Source organism: Salmo trutta, chromosome 4 (assembly GCF_901001165.1).
Source record: "Salmo trutta chromosome 4, fSalTru1.1, whole genome shotgun sequence".
NCBI classification, from domain to species: domain Eukaryota; kingdom Metazoa; phylum Chordata; class Actinopteri; order Salmoniformes; family Salmonidae; genus Salmo; species Salmo trutta.
Window position 1 is genome coordinate 338,020 of NC_042960.1, and position 26,694 is coordinate 364,713.

The following is a 26,694-nucleotide window of genomic DNA, read 5'->3' on the forward strand; positions in this document are numbered from 1 at the left end:
GAGAGAGAGGGGGGGATAGAGGGTTGGCAGAGATAGAGGGGGCAGAGAGAGAGAGGGGGATAGAGGGTTGGCAGAGATAGAGGGGGCAGAGAGAGAGGGGGGGATAGAGGGTTGGCAGAGATAGAGAGAGAGAGAAGAAACTTGTACTTTAACTATTTGCCCATCACTACAACACTGTATATCTACATATTATGACATTTGAAATGTTTTTATTCTTTTTGGAACCTTTGTAAGTGTAATATTTACTGTTAATTTGATATCATTTATTTCTCTCCCGTCTCTCTCCCTCCTCTCTCCTCTCTCTCTTCTCTTCTCTCTTCTCTCTTCTCTCTTTTAGGGCTCAAACCAAGTCCTTTGTCTTAACTACCCTCCTTTGAACATAAAGATACCGTATTACTATGCACCCTAGATACTAGTTTTTCATTGTATCATTTTATCTGGTGTTTAATGAGGACACTGTAAATTGGGTTTAATAGGCGGAGATGGGAGAACTTATGAAATGATGAATAATAACAGTTACAACACAGTAAGGAATTTTTACAGAAGATGTGTGATGATATAATATATACATTATGGCCCTAAGAAGGATAGTTCTCTTAAAGCCTGACAATAATCCTTAAAATGACAATGAGACATGAAACACAGCGGGTGATGCTGAATTTGTGTGTGTGTGTGTGTGTGTGTGTGTGTGTGTGTGTGTGTGTGGAGACAGCCCTTGAGAGGAACGCTAGAGACTGGCGGCAGTCTTGTTAAAATGTCATCCTGCAGATGAAGTTTTAAAGCACCAACGTCATACTCTTCAGAGTTGGGCTGAGTTGCGTGTGCCTTCATCCTACCACACTAGCTGTATATGTCACTTAGGAGACACAGACACACACTTAAACGCTCCATATCCTCGTTAGCGTGATTACTGTGAGGGTTCTGCTCTGTGCGACTCACAGAACGGTGACTAAACCACTGCTTTGATCAAAATAGTCTCTCTCTGGCTGCAGTTTGAACACACACACAAACATGAACACTCAAACGCACACGCACGCACGCACAAACACACACAGGCACCTTTGATGTGGTCAGATAGATTTCACATGGAGCTTCATAAAAGAGGTAATTATGTCTGAACATTTCCAGCAGCTTCCATTGCTGTTTCAGCTATTTTATCCCTTTCCAACTCCCTACCCGTCCGTCACTGACTAGTCCTCTCTTTCTCTCTACTTCCCCCTCTCTTATTCTCTCTTCCTCAACAGATCAGCGCTGGGCAATAATTGTGGCTCGGGGGCCACATCGGATTTCAGAATTCAGCGGTGGGCCGGACAGGTTTTTTCCTGAACGATTTGCTCATCAGAAAAAAGGGGCAGATACATGAAACAGTTTAGATTCATTATAATTTCTATATACTTTCACATTTTGGATGTTCAAGGGAGGCCTGGAGTGTTTTGTAAGCCAAAATCCAAAACATTTCAACCAAAACACTCCAACCTCCACAGGCCAGATTGAACGGGCTGGACGTTGCCCTGCAATAGAGGAAGGAAGAGTCTTGTTAAAATGTCATTGTCACGACTTCTGCCGAAGTCGGTTCCTCTCCTTGTTCGGGCGGTATTCGGCGGTCAACATCACCGGTCTTCTAGCCATCGCCGATCCATTTTTCATTTTCCATTTGTTTTGTCTTGTTTTCCCACACACCTGGTTTTCATTCCCTCATTACGTGTTGTGTATTTAACCCTCTGTTCCCCCCATGTCTTTGTGCGGAATTGTTTATTGTAAGTGCTTGTGCACATTGTTGTCTGGTGCGCGATGGGTTTTGTACCCATACGTTGTTATTCTGGATGCCGGTGGTTTTGTGTATTAAACTGCTCCGGTTATTACCCAGTTCTGCTCTCCTGCGTCTGACTTCTCTGCCACCAGTTACGCACCCCTTACAGTCATCCTGCAGATTACTTCTTAAAGCAGACTTCATACTCTTCAGATATGGGTTGCGTCTGCCTTCATCCTACCACACTAGCTGTATACTGCCTTCATCCTACCACACTAGCTGTATACTGCCTTCATCCTACCACACTAGCTGTATACTGCCTTCATCCTACCACACTAGCTGTATATTGCCTTCATCCTACCACACTAGCTGTATACTGCCTTCATCCTACCACACTAGCTGTATACTGCCTTCATCCTACCACACTAGCTGTATACTGCCTTCATCCTACCACACTAGCTGTATACTGCCTTCATCTTACCACACTAGCTGTATATTGCCTTCATCCTACCACACTAGCTGTATACTGCCTTCATCCTACCACACTAGCTGTATATTGCCTTCATCCTACCACACTAGCTGTATACTGTATGTCACTCTCTCTCTCTCCCTCTCTCCCTCTCTCTCTGCCCCTTCTCCCTCAGATTATCTGGATTCACACAGTGACTGTCGTGGGGTTGATATGGATTCACACAGTGACTGTCGTGGGGTTGAAATGTATTCACACAGTGACTGTCTGAGGGTTGATATGGATTCACACAGTGACTGTCTGAGGGTTGATATGGATTCACACAGTGACTGTCTGAGGGTTGATATGGATTCACACAGTGACTGTCTGAGGGTTGAAATGGATTCACACAGTGACTGTCTGAGGGTTGATATGGATTCACACAGTGACTGTCTGAGGGTTGAAATGGATTCACACAGTGACTGTCTGAGGGTTGAAATGGATTCACACAGTGACTGTCTGAGGGTTGATATGGATTCACACAGTGACTGTCTGAGGGTTGATATGGATTCACACAGTGACTGTCTGAGGGTTGAAATGGATTCACACAGTGACTGTCTGAGGGTTGAAATGGATTCACACAGTGACTGTCTGAGGGTTGAAATGGATTCACACAGTGACTGTCTGAGGGTTGAAATGGATTCACACAGTGACTGTCTGAGGGTTGAAATGGTTCACACAGTGACTGTCTGAGGGTTGAAATGGATTCACACAGTGACTGTCTGAGGGTTGATATGGATTCACACAGTGACTGTCTGAGGGTTGATATGGATTCACACAGTGACTGTCTGAGGGTTGATATGGATTCACACAGTGACTGTCTGAGGGTTGAAATGGATTCACACAGTGACTGTCTGAGGGTTGATATGGATTCACACAGTGACTGTCTGAGGGTTGATATGGATTCACACAGTGACTGTCGTGGGGTTGATATGGATTCACACAGTGACTGTCGTGGGGTTGAAATGTATTCACACAGTGACTGTCTGAGGGTTGATATGGATTCACACAGTGACTGTCTGAGGGTTGATATGGATTCACACAGTGACTGTCTGAGGGTTGATATGGATTCACACAGTGACTGTCTGAGGGTTGAAATGGATTCACACAGTGACTGTCTGAGTGTTGAAATGGATTCACACAGTGACTGTCGTGGGGTTGATATGGATTCACACAGTGACTGTCTGAGGGTTGATATGGATTCACACAGTGACTGTCTGAGGGTTGATATGGATTCACACAGTGACTGTCGTGGGGTTGAAATGTGTTTCCTATTTATCATCAGCACTTACTACTAGTAAAGAGGGAGGGGTGAGGGAAGAGGAGAAGAGAGGAGAGGAAAGGAGAGAAGAGGATAAGAGAGGAGAGGAAAGGAGGAGAATGCACACAGCTACCTATTCCCAACAATATACAGTACAGGTATATGTAAAATATAACATCCTACCACAGCTTCTGTCTGTATATCAGTCATGCACTTATCTGTAGAAATGATTCAAATGAAAGTGAGCAATCAGTCTTTCCTCAATGATTTCCCCAACTGATCCAAGTATAGAATATCAAATCTGGAGACAGAGATGTTGATGTTGAATGAAGGAAATGGTTGAATTCAATTCCAGAAGAGGAGAACAAACCTGTAGGCTGTTTAAGAGATGCATGGAGATGAGTCTCTCTCACCATCTGCCTGAGCTAATACAGAGATGTGTGTGTGTGTGTGTGTGTGTGTGTGTGTGTGTGTGTGTGTGTGTGTGTGTGTGTGTGTGTGTGTGTGTGTGTGTGTGTGTGTGTGTGTGTGTGTGTGTGTGTGTGTGTGTGTGTGGCTAATACAGAGATTGAGTTATGGAAGAGGTCTCAGTCATTTAATAGTCATGACAGTCCAATTATCATGTAGCTTTTAGAGGAGGAGGGAGAGAGGAGAGAGAAAGAGAGGGGAGAGAAAGAGGAAGAGAGAGGGGGGGAGAAAGAGGAAGAGAGAGGAGAGAGAAAGAGAGGGGAAGGGAGAGGAGAGAGTGGTAGAAAGAGAGAAGAGGAGCTTCAATGTGAGATGGCGCAGGGTGTGTGTCCAGTAATGGGAAGAGACAGTAGAGGTGTTGGTGCCAGTGGGACTGCTCTCTTCCAGCATGGCTACACATGCCCAACCTCCCCAGGCACACTGTGTGTGTGTGTGTGTGTGTGTGTGTGTGTGTGTGTGTGTGTGTGTGTGTGTGTGTGTGTGTGTGTGTGTGTGTGTGTGTGTGTGTGTGTGTGATGACATAGACCTTCTGTTTTTGTATGTGTATAGAATAAACTGAATGAAGTGATATTTTGAATGACATTATGATACTGTCAGGATGTATATCACCACACCTTGAAATAAATGGTGATTTATTCAACCATTCAATGGGTGCTATGTGGAAGGCTACGTCCAAAATGACTCCCTATGTAGCGCGCTACTTTTGACCAGGGTCTATAGGGTAGTGCACTACTTTTGACCAGGGCGTATAGAGTAGTGCACTACATAGGGAATAGGGTGCCACGTGGGATAAACTCATTTCAGAACCAATGAAAGAGCCAATCACAGACCCTCACATGACCTTTAACCTCCAATAGAATGTCATTTAAATGAGATGGTGAAGAGAGACAGAGTGACATTCACAGACGACACGCAGGCGCCTACCCTGAGGATTCTGTTATACACCGACTCTCTTCCCATCAGGCTTTGATTAGGAAAGTGGCTAATAACTCCACAGGATAAACACAGACAGACATCAGCTGTCTCCAACCACCTTTATCAGTCCTCTGTATGTGGTCATGACCTCATCAGCATGGGAACATGGAGCCGTGGCACACACACACACACACACACACACACACACACACACACACACACACACACACACACACACACACACACACACACACACACACACACACACACACAACCATCCCTCTATAGCCCTGCATGTTATAGTGACCCTGTCCCTCATCAACATGGGAACATGGAGCCGTGACACACACACACACACACACACAACCATCCCTCTATAGCCCTGCATGTTATAGTGACCCTGTCCCTCATCAACATAAGGGGACATACTTGATACATGCAGCAGCTCAGTTCAGTGACCTGATCATCAATCATTCATTCAGACACAGAGAGAGAGGAGGAGGATGTAAACCATGTGACAGACAAACTAATGTAACTACACACACACACACAGAGAGAGAGAAAAGCCGTTATAGCCACAGGCTACAAGGTCTTGTAAGGGAGCAGCCACAGTACTGGAGTTATGATACATGTTTAATGGAAGTGATGTGTAGCAGACAGCTGTGGAAGACCCAGAGAGAGAGAGAGAGACAGCGAGAGAGAGAAAGACAGGGAGAGACACAGAGCGAGAGAGAGACAGCGAGAGAGTGAAAGACAGGGAGAGACACAGAGCGAGAGAGAGACAGCGAGAGAGAGAAAGACAGGGAGAGACACAGAGCGAGAGAGAGACAGCGAGAGAGAGAAAGACAGGGAGAGACAGAGCGAGAGAGACACAGAGAGAGAGACAGAGAGAGAGAGAGACAGCAAGAGAGAGAAAGACAGGGAGAGACACAGAGCGAGAGAGAGACAGCGAGAGAGAGAAAGACGGAGAGACACAGAGCGAGCGAGAGAGACAGAGAGAGAGAGACAGAGAGAGAGAGACAGCGAGAGAGAGAAAGACAGGGAGAGACAGAGCGAGAGAGAGAGACAGAGAGAGAGAGAGAGAGAGAGACAGCGAGAGAGAGAAAGACAGGGAGAGACACAGAGCGAGAGAGAGAGAAAGAGAGAGAGAGAAAGACAGGGAGAGAGAGCGAGAGAGAGAGAGAGAGAGAGAGAGAGAGAGAGAGAGACAGCGAGAGAGACAGCGAGAGAGACAGCGAGAGAGAGAAAGACAGGGAGAGACACAGAGCAAGAGAGAGAGAAAGAGAGAGAGAGAAAGACAGGGAGAGAGAGCGAGAGAGAGAGAGAGAGAGAGAGAGAGAGAGAGAGAGACAGAGAAAGAGGGTGTGAGAGAGAGAGAGAGAGAGAGAGAGAGAGAGAGAGAGAGAGAACAGTGGAGAACAACCAACATTGTAAATACAACCTATATTTATCTGTTTATTTAGCTTCCCTTTCACACTTTAACTATTTGACATTGTTACAACACTGTACATAGTCATAAAACATAATACAACATTTGAAATGTCTATATTCTTTTAAAACTTTTGTGAGTCTAATGTTTACTGATTGTTTATTTCCCTTTTGTTTATTTTATATTCCATTTGCTTTGGCAATGTAAACATGCACTACATGACCAAAAGTACATAGGCACATGCTTGTTAAACATCTCATTTCAAAATCATGTGCATTAATATGGATTTGGTCCCCCCTTTGCTGCTATAACAGCCTCCACTCTTCTGGGAAGGCTTTCCATTAGATATTGTAACATTGCTGCGGGGACTTGCTTCCATTCAGCCACAAATAGCATTAGTGAGGTTGGGCACTGATGTTGGGTGATTAGGCCTGGCTCGCAGTCGGCGTTCCAATTCATCCCAAAGTTGTTTGATGGGGTAGAGGTCAGGGCTCTGTGCAGGCCAGTCAAGTTCTTCCACACCGATCTCAACAAAGCATTTCTATATGAACCTCTCTCTGTACACAGGGGCATTGTCATGCTGAAACAGGAAAGGGCCTTCCCCAAACCGTTGCCACAAAGTTGGAATCACAGAATCGTATAGAATGTCTCATTGACGGGGCTGTAGTGAAGCAGGTTGAGAGCTTCAAGTTCCTTGGCGTCCACATCACCAACAACTAACATGGTCCAAGCACACCAAGACAGTCGTGAAGAGGGCACAAAAAAACCTATTCCCCCTCAGGAGACTGAAAAGATTTGGCATGGGTCCTCAAATCGTCAAAAGGTTTTACTGCTGCACCATCGAGAGCATCATGACGGGTATCATCACAGTCTGGTATGGCAATTGCTCGGCCTCTGACCGCAAGGCACTACAGAGTAGTGCGTACGACCCAGTACATCACTGGGGCCAAGCTTCCTGCCATCCAGGACCTCTGTACCAGGCGGTGTCAGAGGAAGGCCCTAAGAATTGTCAAAGACTTCAGCCACCCTAGTCATAGACTGTTCTCTCTGCTACCGCACGGTAAGCGGTACCGGAGCGCCAAGTCTAGGTCCAAGAGGCTTCTAAACAGCTGCTACCCCCAAGCCATAAGACTCCTGAACAGCTAATCAAATGGCTACCCAGACTGTTTGCAACCCCCCCCCCCATACGCTGCTGCTTCTCTCTGTTATTATCTATGCATAGCCACTTTAATAACCTTACCTGCATGTACATAATTACCTCAATTACCTCGACACCGGTGCCCACGCACCTTGACACATTGACTCTGTACTGGTACACCCTGTATATAGCCCTGCTATTGTTATTTACTGCTGCTCTTAATTATTTGTTAATTAAACTGCATTAGGGATCCCTTAATGCTCGAATCTCGTTAGCGGGATAGATTTGACAACATCCGGTGAAATCGCAGAGCGCCAAATTCAAACTACAGAAATATAAATATTTAACATTCATATAAATACAAGTGTAATACATCAAAATGATGCTTAACTTCTTGTTAATCCAGCCGCTGTGTCAGATTTCAAAAAGGCTTTACGGCGAAAGCACACCATGCGATTATCTGAGGACAGCACCCCGCATACAAAAACAATAAAACCATTTTTCAACCAGGCAGGTGCGACACGAAAGTCAGAAATAGCGATATAATAAATGCCTTACCTTTGAATATCTTAATCTTTCTGCAATCCCAAATGTCTCAGTGACACAATGAATGGTCGTTTTGTTTGATACATTCCTTGTTTATATCCCCAAAATGTCCATTTATTTGGCGCGTTTGATTCAGAAATACTTCGGTTCCAACTCGCCCAACATGACTACAAAGTATCTAATAAGTTACCTGTAAACTTGGTCCAAACATTCCAAACAACATTTCTAATCCAACCTCAGGTACCTTAAAATGTAAATTATCGATAAAATTTAAACAGTTTCCAATACCGGAGAAAAATAACAAGGAGCGCGCTCCTGAAAGACTTGAGTCCATCTGAGTGACACATGGAAATAATTGGACTACTTCTTAATTTCTCAAAAGAAAAACATCGAACAATTTCTAAAGATTGTTGACATCTAGTGGAAGCCATAAGAACTGCAATCTGGGCCCTAATAAATCAGGTTTCTCATGGAAATAATTGGATAACACAATGACCTCAACAACAAAAAATTCCCTGGATGGATTGTGCTCGGGGTTTCGCCTGCCAAATCAGTTATTTTATACTCACAGACATTATTTTAACAGTTTTAGAAACTTTCTAGTATTTTCTATCCAATACTACCATGCATATGCATATCCTAGCTTCTGGGCCTGAGTAACAGGCAGTTTACTTTGGGCATGCTTTTCATCCGGACGTGAAAATACTGCCCCCTAGCCCAAAGAGGTTATTAAGGGCTTGTAAGTCAGCATTTCACTGTAAGGTCTGCACCTGTTTTATTCTGCGCATGTGACTAATACAATTTGATTTGATTTGATCTGAATGTCATTGTATGCTGTAGGGTTAAGATGTCCCTTCACTGGAACTAAGTGGCCTAGACTGAACCATGAAAAACTGCCCCAGACCATTATTCTTCCTCCACCAAACTTTACAGTTTGCACTATGCATTGGGGAAGGTAGCATTCTCCTAGCTTCCATCAAACTCAGATTCGTCCGTCAGATTGCCAGATGGTGAAGCGTGATTCATCACTCCAGAGAACGCGTTTCCACTCCTCCAGAGTCCAATGGCGGCGAGATTTACACCACTCCAGACGACGCTTGGCATTGCGCAAGGTGATCTTAGGCTTTTGTGTGGATGCTCGCCCATGGAAACCCATTTCATGAAGCTCCCAATTAACAGTTATTGTGCTGACGTTGCTTCCAGAGGCAGTTTGGAACTCGGTATGGAGATTGCATGGCTGTGTGCTGGATTTTATACACCTGTCAGCAACAGGTGTGGCTGAAATAGCTGAATCCACTAATTCCATTTATAGGGGCTTCCATTTGATGGGGCTTCCAGCATATATAGTGTGTTTCCCAGCCAATATAGCCCTTTTAATTGATTTGAATTGAATTGAATTGAATTGAATTGAGAGAGAGAGAGAGAGAGAGAGAGAGAGAGAGAGAGAGAGAGAGAGAGAGAGAGAGAGAGAGAGAGAGATAGAGAACAGGAGGAGTGTGCATAAAAGTTTGTGTGTGCGTGTGTATGTTTGTGTGTTTGGAAGCATGCGTGTGGGTGTGTGCCTGTTTACGAATGTGCATACATGAATGTGTTTGTTTGTTAGTCCATGTTTGAGCAAGACACAGAAAGAGAGAGAAGGTGAAGACAGAGAGACAAAAATAATAGCTAAAAGCCTGTCAAAACCTAGCGCCTCCAATCCATCAGACACAGTGGTACACACACACACACACACACCCACACACACACTTCCCCTTTTATCATGCAAGTACTTATCAATGTTTACGTTAGTGTGGTAAAAGGCATGATGAGGACATAGTGTGTTGCCAGTGTGTTGCCAGCTATTCTCCTGATGAGACTTGGGTCTTCCCTGTGGCTCAGTTGGTAGAACATGGTGTTTGCAACAACAGCATGATGTGTGCTCCGCCAGGGTTGTGGGTTCGATTCCCACAGGGGGTCAGTACATAAAACATTTAAAAATGCATGAAATGTATGCATTCACTACTGTACATCGCTCTGGACAAGAGCATCTGCTAAATGACTAAAATGTAAATGTCAGGCAGAGTTTTCTCTGAGTAGTTTTCGGCCACTGGCTGTCTATAAGTCGTCAGCTAAATCAGCTGGCTGCATCTCAATAATCTACAGTGGATTCCTTCATAGACCTTGTCTAGTTCAATGGGTATGTCTCAATAGTAAAAAAATAGCAATTTTTTAAAAAGTGGATTCCTTCCTCACCTTGTGTAGTTCAAATGGTGCATCTCAATGGCCAAAAAAAGAGGTCTCCTTTACTGTCCGCTTTTAAGAAAATGGGTGCATCTTGATAGTCTAAAGAGGCATCCTCCCTCTACTTGTCTTAGGCGATGGGTGCATCTCCATACAGAGGTCTAAAGTTGATTCCTTCCTCGCCAATTATAAGAAAATGGGTGCATCGTTATAGTCTAATGTGGATTCCTTTGTTTCCTTATCTCCTTTCCTTCTTCTGCACTAAAACAATAGGTGGTGAAAACCTGTTGCTTCCTGTCTACGGGGAATGAGAGGACAGTATGAAGACATTTTGAAGTCCAAGACGATTAATATCAATTTAAAATGTGGAAGTCTGGGTGTCTCCCCTTAACATCAATTCATAGATCATCACTTAGAAACATCCACCAAACCAAGGCCAAACTGAGCATGACCTGTTGGGAAAATATTTCACATGTAAAAAATGCATACTGTCAATGTAAAATCTGTGCAGTCAATGTAAAATCTGTGCGTGGGACAATAGAGAAAGATGGAGAGAGCGAGTGGGGGAGATAGAGAGAGATAGAGAGAGAATGATATGGAGAGCGAGAGATATATGGAGGGAGAGAGTAAATGATGTTAGAAATGTTTATTAGCCCTGCAGTTCCATAATCAGATTCTGTTTTTGTTTACTCTCTCTCGCTCCCTCTCTCTGTCTCTCTCTATTTGTTAACAATAACTTACACAGCATCACAAATTCCGGTTATAAATTATTTCGACTCAAAAGACATTTTGCATACAGGCCTACATCAAACTCCCCCGCTTATAGGAGCCTGGATAGGCTATGATGACAGTGTTTCCCGATATTCAATCATGTTGCTTTACTTCGCACGACAAGCTTCATTTTCCCAGGGATGTTGTCCGAAGAAGAACGTTCAACATGTTAAATGATGGGCCTATAGGCGTCATGATGATGTGTAGTCTAACTTTCTGTACGTACCTTGTAAACAGAGAACCTATATATGATGTCAATCTGTTTTTGGCTAATAGAATGTGTCCGCAAAAGTGAATCCTAAATATTGCACGTCACTTTCTCTATTCCTCTTCAATGTGTCCATAGACACACCCAGTATCACTCAGTCGTCTAAATAAGTATACATTCGTCAAAACATGCAAATTTCACACAGTTTCACACAATGTTGTAAGACAGGACTATAATTCATAACGAAATTCGCCTTTAGATACTGTATGTCACTATGACAGTTCACCGTTTCCACGTGAAGTACAGCCGACTCTGCGACGCAAACATAACAGCATGTATTGCCTTATGCCTCTAACAGTTCCTCTTCAAAAACAAGGAACGTTTGAAATGCATATTGCTAATTTATAAAAACAAACCAAAATACAACAAGCAATTGAATTCCACAACATTGTCGTTTAGTTATTAAAGTAGCTTACCTTGCATTATCAACACCAAGACCAGGAGCAGCAAAGTCCCTCGCGCAGCTTGATTCATCTCTCGTCCGGTAGTCTACTGGGGAACTGTCCCTACCCTGTGAAACAACGGCGATTTAGTCCGTTAACAGAAAACAGCAGGCTACAAACAACACGAAATGTATGGCTCTCTCCGGTAAGCGTATTGCGTTGTGAGACTGCCGGTACGCAGCTTGGCTCACGAGAGAGATACGGATCTTCGCTTCGTTCCACCCCTTTGGGCGCTACCTCACGCGCACCACTCCAAACCCAACACAGGAAGATAGATAAGTGCACAAACACATCAAAGAAGTCGGTGTAATAGACGAGTTTAATAAGCCGAAGAAGACATTTTAACTGGATTTATGTATTCGCAGTTTCCGACTGAAGTCCTGAACCGGAGTAAACGATTTTAGCACCATGGACAGCGCATCATAAACCGTTTGTAGCCTCGCCTCAAACTGCTGAAATCTATCTGTTCAATTCCCGCTGCTGGCGTTGGATAAGAACTTGACAGACTATGTTTCAAACGGTTGGCCGGGTGAAATATTCATTTTATATCGAGGAAGTTGATAATAACACATTTGGAGAGGATTTAACCAACATTACCTATAGCCTATGCGTAGGCTTCGACATAACAATGATATCGCTCAAATTGTCGCGTTGAATGTTTACCTCTCAGTTCAAATATAGTATTCAATCAATTTGTTGACTAGGCAGTTGAGTTAACTTATCTGAACTCCCATGGTTTGGAAATAAAAGTTATTGCCTCTCTCCAAAACAACTTTCCACCCTGGAGAAGATTGAGATTGCTTTTAGGTGTAAACGTCACGCCACCACGGGCTCCCCCGTGAGACGCTGATTAATTTTCGCCTCCATTTGTAACGCTTGGCTTGACGTCATCAAAAAGTGTCATTAGGAATATGGTACCTAGTCTAGCGCGAGGCGGACGAGTCAACACAAATCTTTCATCAAAGGGACAGCGTGACCAGGATCACGGGAGAGGTTTCGTTTTGTCGGTCGTAGTGTATAGGCTGCACGGTGTAATTCAACTACGGGTAACGGATTAAACATACATGCCACTATAAGTGTGTGTGTGTGTGTGTGTGTGTGTGTGTGTGTGTGTGTGTGTGTGTGTGTGTGAGAGAGAGAGAGATAAAGAGAGAGAGTGTGTGTGTGAGTGAGAAAGTGTGTGTGTATGTGTGCACATACTTAATCACACAGCTCTAATATGAGACAGTATGCTTAACTCAATAGTTTAATGAGACAATGAATTATGTCTGTGCCGCTATGTGAGGCCCCCTGGGTGTGTGTGTGAGAGAGAAAGGGAGCGTGAAAGAGGGAGAGAGAGAGAGAACAGAGATGTATGGATAAACCATTTGACCAATCTTTTTGGCTCTATAAAACAGCAAAAACTTATACATGATCAATTAAAAGAGAGAGAGAGATAATTCACGAAATGGGACAAACACCAAATTGAGACTTGCATGCAGAATTCTGCAAAAGCATCGTCCATGTACAATGTACAACACCAAATAATGCATGCAGAGCAGAATTAGGCTGATAACCGCAAGTTATCAAAATCCAGAAAAGAGCCGTTAAATTCTACAACCACATAAAAGGAAGCGATTCCCAAACCTTCCATAACAAAGCCATCACCTACAGAGAGATGAACCTGGAGAAGAGCCCCCTAAGCAAGCTGGTCCTGGGGCTCTGTTCACAAACACAAACACACCCCACAGAGCCCCAGGACAGCAACACAATAAGACCCAACCAAGTCATGAGAAAACAAAAAGATAATTACTTGATACATTGGAAAGAATTAACAAAAAAACAGAGCAAACTAGAATGCTATTTGGCCCTAAACAGAGTGTACACAATGGCAGAATACCTGACCACTGTGACTGACCCAAATGTAAGGAAATATTTGACTACTGTATGTACAGACTCAGTGAGCATAGCCTTGCAATTGAGTAAGGCCACCGTAGGCAGACCTGGCTCTCAAGAGAAGACAGGCTATGTGCAACACTGCCCACAAAATGAGGTGGACTTCCTAACCTCCTGCCAAATATATGACCATATTAGAGACACATATTTTCCTCAGATTACACAGATACACGAAGAATTCAAAATCAAACCCAATTTTGATAAACTCGCATATCTATTGAAATACCACAGTGTGGCATCCCAGCAGCAAGATTTGTGACCTGTTGAAACAAGGAAAAAGGCAACCAGTGAAGAACAAACACCATTGTAAATACAACCCATATTTATGTTTATTTATTCTCCCTTTTGGACTTGAACTATTTGCACATAATATGACATTTGAAATGTCTTTACTCTTTTGGAACTTTTGTGGGTGTAATGTTTACTGTAAACATTTGTGTATTGTTTATTTCGATTTTGTTTATTATCTATTTCACTTGCTCTGGCAATGTAAACATGTGTTTCCTAAGCCAATAAAGCCCTTGAATTGAAATTGAAAATTCAATTGAGAGAGAGAGAGAGAGAGAGAGAGAAGAGAGAGAGAGAAGAGAGAGAGAGGGAGCGAGAGAGAGAGAGAAAGAGAGAGACCTGGATCCTCAGTCTGGTAACCTCAGGGGTCAAACCTGTATCCTCAATCTGTATGATAGAAGAGTAGACCTCTGTATATAGCTTCACTTATACTGTATATGTGTATATATGATGAATATGGTATTTCTGTGAGGTACAGTATGTTACCGTTACTGGTTTACATGCATGATGTTGATATGTCCTAATGAGGTTGTTCAGACAGTACATTTACAAACAGACACAAACACAAGAATGCGCACAAGCCACATGCACAGACACACACAAATAAACACGCACACACACATACACATTCACTCAGGAATGCACAGACAGACACTGACACACACACACACATATACACATACACTGGAATACACACACGCACAAACACATTGAAACCACGTGGGCTAATTTCATTTCAAGTCTTTCTCTCTCTGTGTGCATGTGTGTGTGTCTGTGTATGTGTGTGTGTCTGTGTATGTGTGTGGGCAAGCAGTGAGCAGGTGTGGACTGGCAGGAATTGGTCCCGGAGAGACTCTTGTCAATCACACACTCTGAAGGAGACAGCCCCCCCTCCCCCCCCCCACACACACACAGACCCACACACACACACACACACACACACACACACACACACACATAGAGAGAGAGAGAAAGACTTGCACGACCAGCGCACCAACACTAGAGAGATGACTACAGATTCAAGTCAAAATTGAATCTGAAGTGACATTTTTGAACCGCATTCTCACGTAGGTGTTCCTCTTGTCCAGGTGGGAGAGGGCAGTGTGGAGTGCAATAGAAATTGTGTCATCTGTGTGATCTGTTGGGGCAGTATGAAAATTGGAGTGTCTCCAATGTGTCTGGGATGATGATGTTGATATGAGCCATGACCAGCCTTTCAAAGCATTTCATGGCTACAGATGTGAGTGCTATGGGGTGAAAGTCATTTAGACAGGTTGTCTTGGAGTTCTTGAGCACAGGGACTATGGTAGTCTGCTTTAAACATATAGGTATTACAGACTGGGTCAGTGAAGATATTTCTCAGCTGGTCAGCGCATGCTTGGCTACTGAGAGCGTGATCACACAGTCATCCAGAACAGCTGGTGCTCTTATGCATGGTTCAGTGTTGCTTCTGCGTCCTGGTAATCTGTGAATGTTAACCTGTTTAAAGGGGGTGGCAGGTAGCCTAGTGGTTAGAGCGTTGGGCCAGTAACCGAAAGGTTGCTAAATCGAATCCCCGAGCTGACAAGGTAAAACTCTGTTGGTCTGCCCCTGAACAAGGCAGTTAACCCACTATTCCTAGGCCGTCATTGTAAATAAGAATTTGTTCTTAGCTGACTTGCCTAGTTAAATAAAGGTTAAATAAAAAATATAAATAAATAAAGATCTTATTCACATCGGCTATGGAGAGTGAGATCACACAGTTGTCCAGAACAGCTGGTGCTCATTGCATGGTTCAGTGTTGCTTGCCTCGAAGCGAGCATAGAAGGCATTTAGTCCATCTGGTAAGCTCGCGTTAATGGGTTTCCCTTTGTAATCTGTGATAGTACAATCCATGACTTCATCAGTAGTACAATGCGTTTCCTACCTCTCTGCGCCATGACAATTCCAAATTCCAAACTGCAGGTCTAGAATCCCAGCCAACATTCCACCATGCTTCCCAAACATATGATTGACCACATCTCTGTCCAGGGCTAGGACATCTATAGTTATAATGATGCACACTGTCAGGCAAATCATTTACAAATGAACATATTAGAAAGAGACATCTCATCCTCACACTATGTGAATCCCAAATGGCACTCTATTCACTACATAGTGCACGACTTTGGACCAGAGCCCATGGGCTATAGGGAATAGGCTGCCATTTCAGACTTAACCTAGGTGTCACATCCTGACCATAGTGAGTGGTTATTTTCTATGGTGGAGTAGGTCAGGGCGTGACAGGGGGTGTGTGTCTGTTTTTGTATGTCTATGTTCAGTTTCTAGTTTTGCATTTCTATGTTGGTGTTGTTTGGCATGACCTCCAATTAGAGGCAGCAGGTTGTCATTGTCTCTAATTGGAAGTCCTATTTAAGTTGATGTTTGTTTCACATGTGTTTGTGGGTTATTATTTGTTGTGAGTGTATTTGATCCTCCTGCGTCACGGTTCGTTGTTTTGTGTATATTTTGAAGTGTTTAATTTTTGCATTCGGTTTCACTGGTCAAATAAATATGTGGAACTCCGAAAATGCTGCATCTTGGTCGGCTCCTTCTAACAGCCGTGACACTAGGTGTTGATTTGCGAATTGCTGTTGAATTGGTCAGTCACAAACCTTGGTCCTGTAGACTAGAGGTGTTGTTGAAGTAGTCAGTCACAAACCTTGGTCCTGTAGACTAGAGGTGTTGTTGAAGTAGTCAGTCACAAACCTTGGTCCTGTAGACTAGAGGTGTTGTTGAAGTAGTCAGTCACAAACCTTGGTCCTGTAGACTAGAGGTGTTGTTGAAGTAGTCAGTCACAAACCTTGGTCCTGTAGACTAGAGGTGTTGTTGAAGTAGTCAGTCACAAACCTTGGTCCTGTAGACTAGAGGCGTTGTTGAAGTAGTCAGTCACAAACCTTGGTCCTGTAGACTAGAGGCGTTGTTGAAGTAGTCAGTCACAAACCTTGGTCCTGTAGACTAGAGGTGTTGTTGAAGTAGTCAGTCACAAACCTTGGTCCTGTAGACTAGAGGTGTTGTTGAAGTAGTCAGTCACAAACCTTGGTCCTGTAGACTAGAGGTGTTGTTGAAGTAGTCAGTCACAAACCTTGGTCCTGTAGACTAGAGGTGTTGTTGAAGCTCTTCTAAAATCACAGTTGGTTAAAATAATCAACTAACTACCACCAAGACCGTGAATATTGAAGAACTGACTCAGGTGTCCAGAACCTCTAGATGTCCAGGACCAGGGTTGGTGATCACTGTTCTATGCTCGTATAATCTATAGAACAGGGGTCACCAACACGGTGCCTGCGGGCACCAGGTCGCCCCCAGGGACCACATGAGTCGCCCGCAGGCCTGGTCTAAAAATAACACAACTCACTAGTGAGCTGCGTCTGAAATGTAATTGTATTCTGTTGCTATTCTTTTTAATCACACTTGCATTTATATATATACTGCTCAAAAAAATAAAGGGAACACTTAAACAACACAATGTAACTCCAAGTCAATCACACTTCTGTGAAATCAAACTCTCCACTTAGGAAGCAACACTGATTGACAATAAATTTCACATGCTGTTGTGCAAATGGAATAGACAACAGATGGAAATTATAGGCAATTAGCAAGACACCCCCAATAAAGGAGTGGTTCTGCAGGTGGTAACCACAGACCACTTCTCAGTTCCTATGCTTCCTGGCTGATGTTTTGGTCACTTTTGAATGCTGGCGGTGCTTTCACTCTAGTGGTAGCATGAGACGGAGTCTACAACCCACACAAGTGGCTCAGGTAGTGCAGCTCATCCAGGATGGCACATCAATGCGAGCTGTGGCAAGAAGGTTTGCTGTGTCTGTCAGCGTAGTGTCCAGAGCATGGAGGCGCTACCAGGAGACAGGCCAGTACATCAGGAGACATGGAGGAGGCCGTAGGAGGGCAACAACCCAGCAGCAGGACCGCAATCTCCACCTTTGTGCAAGGAGGAGCAAGAGGAGCACTGCCAGAGCCCTGCAAAATGACCTCCAGCAGGCCACAAATGTGCATGTGTCTGCTCAAACGGTCAGAAACAGACTCCATGAGGGTGGTATGAGGGCCCGACGTCCACAGGTGGGGGTTGTGCTTACAGCCCAACACCGTGCAGGACGTTTGGCATTTGCCAGAGAACACCAAGATTGGCAAATTCGCCACTGGCGCCCTGTGCTCTTCACAGATGAAAGCAGGTTCACACTGAGCACATGTGACAGACATGACAGTCTGGAGACGCCGTGGAGAACGTTCTGCTGCCTGCAACATCCTCCAGCATGACCGGTTTGGCGGTGGGTCAGTCATGGTGTGGGGTGGCATTTCTTTGGGGGGCCGCACAGTGCTCGCCAGAGGTAGCCTGACTGCCATTAGGTACCGAGATGAGATCCTCAGACCCCTTGTGAGACCATATGCTGGTGCGGTTGGCCCTGGGTTCTTCCTAATGCAAGACAATGCTAGACCTCATGTGGCTGGAGTGTGTCAGCAGTTCCTGCAAGAGGAAGGCATTGATGCTATGGACTGGCCTGCCCGTTCCCCAGACCTGAATCCAATTGAGCACATCTGGGACATCATGTCTCGCTCCATCCACCAACGCCACGTTGCACCACAGACTGTCCAGGAGTTGGCGGATGCTTTAGTCCAGATCTGGGAGGAGATCCCTCAGGAGACCATCCGCCACCTCATCAGGAGCATGCCCAGGCGTTGTAGGGAGGTCATACAGGCACGTGGAGGCCACACACACTACTGAGCCTAATTTTGACTTGTTTTAAGGACATTACATCAAAGTTGGATCAGCCTGTAGTGTGGTTTTCCACTTTAATTTTGAGTGTGACTCCAAATCCAGACCTCCATGGGTTGATAAATTGGATTTCCATTGATTATTTTTGTCTGATTTTGTTGTCAGCACATTCAACTATGTAAAGAAAAAAGTATTTAATAAGATTATTTCATTCATTCAGATCTAGGATGTGTTATTTTAGTGTTCCCTTTATTTTTTTGAGCAGTGTATATTTAAAAATGACAATATCTTAAAAATATTTTCATTATACATGAGTTTAGATAAGTTTAGGTGAACTCTGACCTACTCTAGTTCAAAGGTCAGTATTGTGCACGTGAAAAAACCAGTGCTCGTGGAGAGTAAGCTAGCGGGCGCAGCGAAGAAAACAAAAGTGATCGGCTTTGAGCAGGTGATGATTCCCGTTGTAAAAATCATAAACAACATCCGCTCCAAAGCAAAAACAGCACAGGATTTTCAAGGTGCTATTGGAGGAGATGTCAGCTGAATATGGTGACCTGCTGCTACACACAGAAATCCGATGGCTCAGCAGAGGACGAGTTTTACTTCGTTTTTTGTCACTTTTGGGTGAAATCAAAGAGTTCAAGTAGTCCAAAGGCGAAGACGTCTCACTGCTAGAGGACACAGAGTGGACACTTGACCTTGCATTTTTGACAGACATTACTGGGAAACTAAATGACTTGAACTGCAAGCTGCAAGGCAAAGGTAAGACTGTTGTTGATCTGATAAATGCATTTAAAGCCAAGATGAACATTTTCTCTGGATTTACAGAAAAGGAAGGTGCTGCTCTTTCCCTCTGTGCAGTCGGTGCTGAAAGACAATGCTTCTGCATCTGAGACATTTGACAAAGTTGCAGAAAAGTACTGTGAAGTCATAAACAGACTTGGGCAAGAGTTTGAGAATAGGTTTTGTGACCTTCATCAGCTTGAGCCATGTGTGTCGTTCATTTCCAATCCTTTCATGAATGTGGACACAACATTCTTTGCTGAGCAACTAAGTGCAACGTTCAACTTGGATGCTGGACAGGTGGAGATTGAAATCATAACATTGCAAAATGAACTCCACCTCAAAGCCTACCAGGCTGCACCAAACTTTTGGTGCCTTGTTGACACAGAGAGGTACAGTGGAGTATGCACAGCAGCTATGAAGGTTACTAGCCTGTTTGGTTCAACCTATCTCTGTGAATCAGCATTTTCTGACATGAACTTCATCAAGAACAAACACAGAACACGCCTCACTGATGCACATCTGAAAGACTCACTCACAATTGCAGTGTCAAGTTACACACCAGATTACAATACACTGGTGAACAGCATGCAATGCCAGTCTTCCCACTAACAAAGAAACAGATACCAGATGTTGTCAGTGGCAACATGGCAGTGCCATGGCGAAGTTGAATTAAAATATTGAAGAATTGTGTTCAATTTAAAAGTCTGTTAAAAAATGCAGCAGATTTGGTCATTAGTTCAAAATGTGACAAGATTTATTTAAAAATAAGTGGATTTTTCTAACATTACATAATTGATAACTTTTTGAGACAGTGCAACATAGTTCATGATTTGTTAAAAGGGTTTGTCAGTGGCTAGTGAAAATGGGACATTTTTCCTATGAAATGTAGTGATGTAAGTGATCATCTGAAAATGTAACAATTACTGAGATTAAAGTGCTGAATATTGATATCTGTTTCCCACCTTATTGTCATTGTTGATAATTATTGTGAGAAATGATTAACGTGATCAGTGTCTTCACATAGATGAGTATCATTAATCATTATTAATAACGTAGAACTAAAGGCAAACTGAGCAAATGTGTTATTTCAGAAGAGCGTATCAAACTGGTAGCCCTTCGTATGACTCAGTACCCATGAAGTAGCTCTCAGTTTCAAAAAGGTTGGTGACCCCTGCTCTAGAATCTACATCTGCATTGCTTGCTGTTTGGGGTTTTAGGCTGGGTTTCTGTAGGAGCACTTTGTGACATCTGCTGATGTAAAAAGGGCTTTGTAAATACATTTGATTTGATTTGATAGGCCCTGGTCAAAAGTAGTCCACTAAATAGAAAATCAGATGCCATTTGGGATGTTCACTTCACAATTTACTACTGCAAAACAATACACCAACTGAATATAAATGATTGAGCCTCAATTAACTTACAAACGAATATATTGCAAGACAATTTGAGTTAAAGGAAACACTGCCATGGGTAATATTGTTTTGTACATTTCATAAGTCAATCAATGATTAGCAGAAATCTGGGAAATATAAGCTTTTTCCAATTGTTATCTTTATTTATCCATATCCTATCGGCAACCATATTCTATATGAAAATGTATATGTCAGTCTTTAGACTAAAACAAAAACGATTTATTAAAAAATTATCTATAAACGAGATACAGATAGACATATCATTTGGTCCTTTATGTTCAACTTATTTATGTTTCAAATCCTGGTTAAGAGTGTCTATTTCCAAGTTCTGACAGGATGTTGTTTTCAAAATCAGAGTGCCCTGGTGCGAGCACAAAGTCCTTCCCCTGGGCTATTTCACCCAGGACAAATACAATAAGCTTCCACATCCAGGCACCTCCATCTGACAGGCCGTGTCGCGCTAATACTTGTCCCCCCCGTCTGGACAAAAGGACCCATCACAACAAATGTACATTTCCTCCTCTCTCCCCTATCTTTAGATACTAAAAGGACTTAGCCCGAATGCCTTAAACATGCTGTGTTAAAAGAAATGTCCTAAAAAGGCTGGGTAATGTATTTTTCCTGTCGTGGCCATGAACCTAAGTTACCTCTGACAGGTGAGCATGAAGCCTCACAGAGAGTAGTCACAATATACCTGTTCCTACCCCTTCTATTAGTGCGGATGGTGTGGGGGGAGAACTGGATGGGAATTAGTGTTTCCGTCAGGACTGATTAGTGTGACGTGCCAGAGCACATCCTGGTTAGCTAATGCTGGGGCTCTGTGTCTGTGTCCGTGTGTGTGTCTGCACACATCTTTTATTCATGTTTTCCTAAAATCCCGGGGCAACGAGTCATGATGCCCATTACTGTCCACCCTTTCCTCCCTCTTTTCTCTCCTTTCATCTTCATCATCATCATCATCATCATCTTCTTCATCTTCTTCTCCTCCTCCATCTCCATCTTCTTCTTCTCTTTCTTTTTCTGCCTCTTCTCCTCTCACCTATTGTCCTTTCTTCACCTCTCCTCCATCATCTTCTCTTCTCCCTTTACCTCTCTTCAACCTTCCCTTTTATTACCCCTCCCTTCTCTCTTCTCTCTTCACCCCCGTCCCTCCTCCACCCTCAACTTATCCGTCCTCCTTATCCCCCTCTCTCGCTTCACCTCTCTATCTATCAAATGCGTTCTCACCCACTCCACTCCTCTAAAGCTTTTTCATGCTCAGGCCAGGAGTGCCATCTCTCTGTCTCTTCCAAAACAGACGATAAGAATACCTTCTCCGCTGGAACTTTTAGACCTCCCTGAATTATTCATCCCCAGCTTCTCAGCCATTCGCACACGACCCTGAGAAAATGCTTTTCTGCTTTTTATTTGAAAACATTGAGTAACTGGAGCTTCGGGGTTCGGAACCTTGGGGATGGATTCCAGAAGACATGAGAATGATATAATGTTCTCTATAAAGAATGGGAAAAGAAAAGAAGAAGAAAATGGCAGCCATTTTGAAGACAGTAGGATAATGGCTGGAAAGGACTAGAAGGACAAAAATACAACGAACACAGACAGAAGAATCGAACACATTTTACTGTAGACTTTATCACAACTGTATCCAAATAAGCAGAGTCAACTGTGTATCTATAGGTATGTAGGTATTTAAGTGAAGTGGAGCATATCTGTCCCTAAGGCTAGGGATAATCATCTTACACACTTGTCTTACTTTCAAACTTTTCGGAGACTCTGTTTACACAGAGTAAACACACAGTGTATGACGCTGAAGGACACACACACACACATACACACACACACACACACACGCACACACGCACACACGCACACACGCACACACGCACACACAAACCCCGAGCCAACGACACACAAACACACACACAGGGGCATGTCAACACTCAGGAGTCATTAAAAAAAACTTTTAAAGCTTATGGGACAAATATCCCCTTATCATAACATACATTCACACATTACTCCATTCATAAGCCAATTGAACCCACCCTAACAAAGACAGGTCATGAATTGAATATAACCATACAGTCTGTTATAGGTAGTGATCTAATATAACCATACAGTCTGTTATAGGTAGTGATATAATATAACCATACAGTCTGACTGTTATAGGTAGTGATATAATATAACCATACAGTCTGTTATAGGTAGTGATATAATATAACCATACAGTCTGTTATAGGTAGTGATATAATATAACCATACAGTCTGTTATAGGTAGTGATATAATATAACCATACAGTCTGTTATAGGTAGTGATATAATATAACCATACAGTCTGTTATAGGTAGTGATATAATATAATTAACCATACAGTCTGTTATAGGTAGTGATATAATATAACCATACAGTCTGTTATAGGTAGTGATATAATATAACCATACAGTCTGTTATAGGTAGTGGTATAATATAACCATACAGTCTGTTATAGGTAGTGATCTAATATAACCATACAGTCTGTTATAGGTAGTGATATAATATAACCATACAGTCTGTTATAGGTAGTGATATAATATAACCATACAGTCTGTTATAGGTAGTGATATAATATAACCATACAGTCTGTTATAGGTAGTGATCTAATATAACCATACAGTCTGTTATAGGTAGTGATATAATATAACCATACAGTCTGTTATAGGTAGTGATATAATATAACCATACAGTCTGTTATAGGTAGTGATATAATATAACCATACAGTCTGTTTGTCACGCCCTGACCAGGTGAACTCTGCTATTTTGGTCAGGGTGTGGCATTTCTATGCTTTATTTTCTATGTTTTGGTTATAGCCTTTCTTTGTGTTTTATTTCTATGTTGGGCTCGGATGATTTCCCAATCAGACAGCTGTCAAATCAAATCAAATCAAATCAAATTTATTTATATAGCCCTTCGTACATCAGCTGAAATCTCAAAGTGCTGTACAGAAACCCAGCCTAAAACCCCAAACAGCAAGCAATGCATGTGAAAGAAGCACGGTGGCTGGGAAAAACTCCCTAGGAAAAACTCCTGAGAAAGGCCAAAAACCTAGGAAGAAACCTAGAGAGGAACCAGGCTATGAGGGGTGGCCAGTCCTCTTCTGGCTGTGCCGGGTGGATATTATAACAGAACATGGTCAAGATGTTAAAATGTTCGTAAATGACCAGCATGGTCAAATAATAATAATCATAGTAATTGTCGAGGGTGCAACAAGCACGTCCTGTGAACAGGTCAGGGTTCCGTAGCCGCAGGCAGAACAGTTGAAACTGGAGCAGCAGCATGGCCAGGTGGACTGGGGACAGCAAGGAGTCATCATGCCAGGTAGTCCCGAGGCATGGTCCTAGGGCTCAGGTCCTCCGAGAGAAAGAAAGAAAGAGAGAAAGAGAGAATTAGAGAGAGCATATTTACATTCACACAGGACACCGGATAAGACAAGAGAATACTCCAGATGTAACAGACTGACCCTAGCCCCCCGACACATAAACTACTGCAGCATAAATACTGGAGGCTGAGACAGGAGGGATCAGAAGACACTGTGGCCCCATCCGATGATACCCCCGGACAGGGCCAAACAGGCAGGATATAACCCCACCCACTTTGCCAAAGCACAGCCCCCACACCACTAGAGGGATATCTACAACCACCAACTTACCGTCCGAAGACAAGGCCGAGTATAGCCCACAAAGATGTCCGCCACGGCACAACCCAAGGGGGGGGGCGCCAACCCAGACAGGAAGACCACGTCAGTGGCTCAACCTACTCAAGTGACGCACCCCTCCCATGGACGGCATGGAAGAACACCAGTAAGTCAGTGACTCAGCCCCTGTAAAAGGGTTAGAGGCAGAGAATCCCAGTGGGAAGAGGGGAACCGACAAGGCAGAGACAGCAAGGGCGGTTCGTTGCTCCAGCCTTTCCGTTCACCTTCACACTCCTGGGCCACTCCTGTCGCTTGTGAAGTCTGATTGGGAATCACATTTAAGTTCCTTTTCCCCCACGATGTTTGTGGGTTGTTGTCTCGTTATTTGAGCACGTAACGTATTGGCAGTTTTTCCTTGATTTTGTGTACATGTTTAATTCTAGTGTGTTAAATAAACATGTATTCGCTCCCAGCTGCGTTTTGGTCCGCTTCCTCGTCTCCCGACGACAATCGTTACACTGTTATAGGTAGTGATATAATATAACCATACAGTCTGTTATAGGTAGTGATATAATATAACCATACAGTCTGTTATAGGTAGTGATATAATATAACCATACAGTCTGTTATAGGTAGTGATATAATATAACCATACAGTCTGTTATAGGTAGTGATATAATATAACCATACAGTCTGTTATAGGTAGTGATATAATATAACCATACAGTCTGTTATAGGTAGTGATATAATATAACCATACAGTCTGTTATAGGTAGAGATATAATATAACCATACAGTCTGTTGTAGGTAGTGATATAATATAACCATACAGTCTGTTGTAGGTAGTGATATAATATAACCATACAGTCTGTTATAGGTAGTGATATAATATAACCATACAGTCTGTTATAGGTAGTGATATAATATAACCATACAGTCTGTTATAGGTAGTGATATAATATAACCATACAGTCTGTTATAGGTAGTGATATAATATAACCATACAGTCTGTTATAGGTAGTGTTATAATATAACTATACAGTCTGTTATAGGTAGAGATATAATATAACCATACAGTCTGTTATAGGTAGTGATATAATATAACCATACAGTCTGTCTGTTATAGGAAGTGATATAATATAACCATACAGTCTGTTATAGGTAGTGATATAATATAACCATACAGTTTGTTATAGGTAGTGGAATAATATAACCATACAGTCTGTTATAGGTAGTGATATAATATAACCATACAGTCTGTTATAGGTAGTGATATAATATAACCATACAGTCTGTTATAGGTAGAGATATAATATAACCATACAGTCTGTTATAGGTAGTGATATAATATAACCATACAGTCTGTTATAGGTAGTGATATAATATAACCATACAGTCTGTTATAGGTAGTGATATAATATAACCATACAGTCTGTTATAGGTAGTGATATAATATAACCATACAGTCTGTTATAGGTAGTGATATAATATAACCATACAGTCTGTTATAGGTAGTGATATAATATAACCATACAGTCTGTTATAGGTAGTGATATAATATAACCATACAGTCTGTTATAGGTAGTGATATAATATAACCATACAGTCTGACTGTTATAGGTAGTGATATAATATAACCATACAGTCTGACTGTTATAGGTAGTGATATAATATAACCATACAGTCTGACTGTTATAGGTAGTGATATAATATAACCATACAGTCTGACTGTTATAGGTAGTGATATAATATAACCAGAACAGTCTGAACTGTTATAGGTAGTGATATAATTATAACCATACAGTCGGTTATATGATATGATTATAATAATAATATAAACCATACAGTCTGTTATAGGTAGTGATATAATTATAACCATACAGTCTGTAGAGGTAGTGATGTAATATACCATACAGTCTAGTTATAGGTAGTGTGTAATAATAACCATACAGTCGGTTATAGGTAGTGATGTATATAACCATACAGTCTGGTATAGGTAGTGATATAATATAACCATACAGTCTGGTTATAGGTAGTGATATAATATAACCATACAGTCTGGTTATAGGTAGTGATATAATATAACCATACAGTCTGTTATAGGTAGTAGATATAATATAACCATACAGTCTGTTATAGGT

The 26,694-nt window shown here is 42.6% G+C and overlaps 1 protein-coding gene across 4 annotated transcripts in view; it reads right to left on the reverse strand.

Moving 5' to 3' along the window:
• Positions 1-12,669, reverse strand: part of chrna6 (cholinergic receptor, nicotinic, alpha 6) — a 33,753-nt gene extending 21,084 nt beyond the window's left edge. The window contains exons 1-2 of one of the 4 annotated variants that reach the window (XM_029749435.1): positions 12,636-12,669; positions 11,691-11,785 (exon numbers count right to left, since the gene is read on the reverse strand). In XM_029749435.1, coding sequence (XP_029605295.1) covers positions 11,691-11,748 — 58 coding nt within the window. In that variant the 5' untranslated portion in view covers positions 11,749-11,785; positions 12,636-12,669. Of the gene's footprint in view, positions 1-11,690; positions 11,899-12,314; positions 12,485-12,635 lie in introns of those variants that run through there. The other 3 variants (XM_029749433.1, XM_029749434.1, XM_029749436.1) reach the window with 3 other exon arrangements.
• Between the last annotated feature and the right edge of the window lie 14,025 nt (positions 12,670-26,694).